This window comes from Castanea sativa, chromosome 7, assembly GCF_040712315.1.
Source record: "Castanea sativa cultivar Marrone di Chiusa Pesio chromosome 7, ASM4071231v1".
NCBI lineage: Eukaryota > Viridiplantae > Streptophyta > Magnoliopsida > Fagales > Fagaceae > Castanea > Castanea sativa.
The window spans coordinates 36,826,176-36,828,683 of record NC_134019.1 but is presented as its reverse complement, the minus strand read 5'-3'; the positions used below and the strand labels follow the sequence as shown (position 1 = coordinate 36,828,683).

Genomic DNA, 2,508 nt, shown 5'->3' with positions numbered 1-2,508 from the left:
GTGTAGGAAAATTCATTCTTAGCAGAAAACAAGGTATCCTGTACCATGAAAATGAAAAGCAATGACATAACATAGGAAATAGGACTTCGTAAATTCTGTGAAGTTTAAACCTAGTCAATTGCAAGTAAAGTGTAGGTAAAACTTTTGACAATGGGGAAAACCATGATAAGTCAATTTAAGAAAAATGTTAAGCTGGGTACTGATAGTGATTAGGGACTCATATTTTCAAGAAATCAACATATTCCACAAGCAACTGGCGTGCAGAATGTCTGGCCAGGACAGAGTAGGCTTGACCAGCATTAAGCCAATATACCGCTCAAAAATATCGAAGTCATAAAATTTACCTATTCAAGAAAATTAATGATTTCGGGTACAATTAAGTTATATCTGCATCTCAATGTGGATCAAAGTATACGATAACAGATCAAGTTCAATCAGCAGAGCTCAAGGAAATTGCATAATAAGCAAGGATTACCTGCTTGCATCCAAGGCTCAATGCAAGATGGTAATTTGACTAAATTCGTATAGGAAGAATCAGGCAACCATTTAGAAATGAAAACAGACAAATTCCCAAGACATAAATCATATATATGGTTTATATTAATTTCAAACTCTGTCACAATTCACAAACTAAATTAAATGAATTCCATTACATTTAGATTTTATATATCCCTTCGATGAAATGCATACACCATACTGGTCCAAACACTACTGTACTTAGCATACACTTTATCATAACATCAAACTAGAAGAAATTAAGTCACACATAATCACACACATTATGGCTGTCAAGACCAAGAAATACATAGACAGTGAAAATTCTAGTTCAAACCCATTAAAGTATTATCTTTTTCCCTAAATTGAGATCCTCTAACCAAATTGCGGTTGAGCTATGCAACAATCTGCACCGGGTACTTGTGAATGCAATCTTCCCATGGACTATGAGCAGAAGGTTTGACATTCCTCAGGGCCTCCCAAACTGCACTGTTACATTTAAAACCACTGCCAAATGCAATCTGCCACACACGGTTCCTCTTTCTAATCCTCCCCTTTGCCTCTGTATAAGCCAGCTCATACCAAATTGAACTCGAAGAAGTATTACCAAACCGATGCAGAGTCATCCTAGATGCCTCGACATGTACTGGTAGAAGCTGCAAATTCTTCTCAAGCTCATCAATCACAGCTCTCCCACCAGCATGAATACAGAAATGATCGAAAGCAAGCTTGAAATCCGGGATATAAGGCTTCATTTTTGCATTGAACAATTTCTTGGCCACCAAGGTACTGAAAAAAAGAAGCTGCTCGCTAATAGGAAGCACAAGGGGGCCTAAAGTTGTGATATTAGTTTTGAGAGCTCCACCAGCAATGGCCATAAGATCCTTAGACAATGAAACCCCTGTTTTCCCAACATCATCTTGTTCCTGATAAACACACCTAAAGGCCTTATCATCAGCCCCGCAATGAGTCCTCACAACATGTACAAGCTTATACTTAGCTCGCTGCTTATCAGACGCCTTATTCGATAACAAAACAGCAGCCCCACCAACTCTAAACAAACAATTGGGTATCAGCATTGATTTCTTGTTACCAAAGTACCAATTTTGAGTGATATTCTCAGTGCTAACCACAACTGCATAAGTATTCCTATGAAGTTGTAACATATCCTTAGCCAAATCAATAGCTATAACACCAGCACTACAACCCATACCTCCCAAATTGAAGCTTTTAATATTACCCCTCAGCTTATACTTATTCACAATCATAGCTGAAAGTGATGGGGTGGGATTAAACAAGCTACAATTCACAACAAGGATACCAATATCCTTAGCCTTGACATTAGTGTTGGCAAACAAGTTATCCAAAGCTCCAAACATAACTTGTTCAGCCTCTTCTCTTGCTTTAGCCATAGATGGTCTAGGAGGAATGAAATGCATAGCTTCAGGCACGTAAGTTTCCTCACCTAAACCAGAGCGTTCAAGAATCTTGCGCTGAAACTCCAACGACGATTCGTCAAAGTCCCCAGTGAGCTTTGAGTGTTCCATGAACCGATGGAACTGAACTTGGAGATGTGAAGGTGGACGATAACATGAATAGTCCACAAGGTAAATGGATCTGGGTCTGGTCGTAATGTAAACAGTGGATCCAAAAACGACAATGGTGGAGAAGATAACAACACTAACAAGGTTGTACTGGAGTTGAAGCCAGAGTTGGTGAATATCATTTGGGTTGAGTTGTGAGGCTTGGACAATAATCATTGTCATGAGAGGGACTAAACAGAGAGTTAAGAGGTGGGAAACTAAGTAATGGTAACCAAGTTTCACGTATTTAAGATTCACACTTTGAAGGAAATCTGGGAGTATCCGGGTTTGGTGGATCTGAACACCATCAGTTTTGTTTGTGGGTGAGGAACTCATGGTTTTTGGATATTTGGGGTTCAAAGTTTGAAACTTTGAGATTGATATGTGTGTTTTTGAAGTGGGTTTTTGGGGGGAGATGGATATATATATA

The 2,508-nt window shown here is 38.9% G+C and overlaps 1 protein-coding gene across 1 annotated transcript; it reads right to left on the bottom strand.

The window, feature by feature from the left end:
- Nucleotides 1-635: 635 nt before the first annotated feature.
- On the bottom strand, nucleotides 636-2,508 carry LOC142642465 (3-ketoacyl-CoA synthase 4-like). The gene has a single exon (XM_075816825.1). It carries the CDS (start codon nucleotides 2,412-2,414, stop codon nucleotides 891-893), a length of 1,524 nt encoding a protein of 507 aa, XP_075672940.1. The 5' UTR covers nucleotides 2,415-2,508; the 3' UTR covers nucleotides 636-890.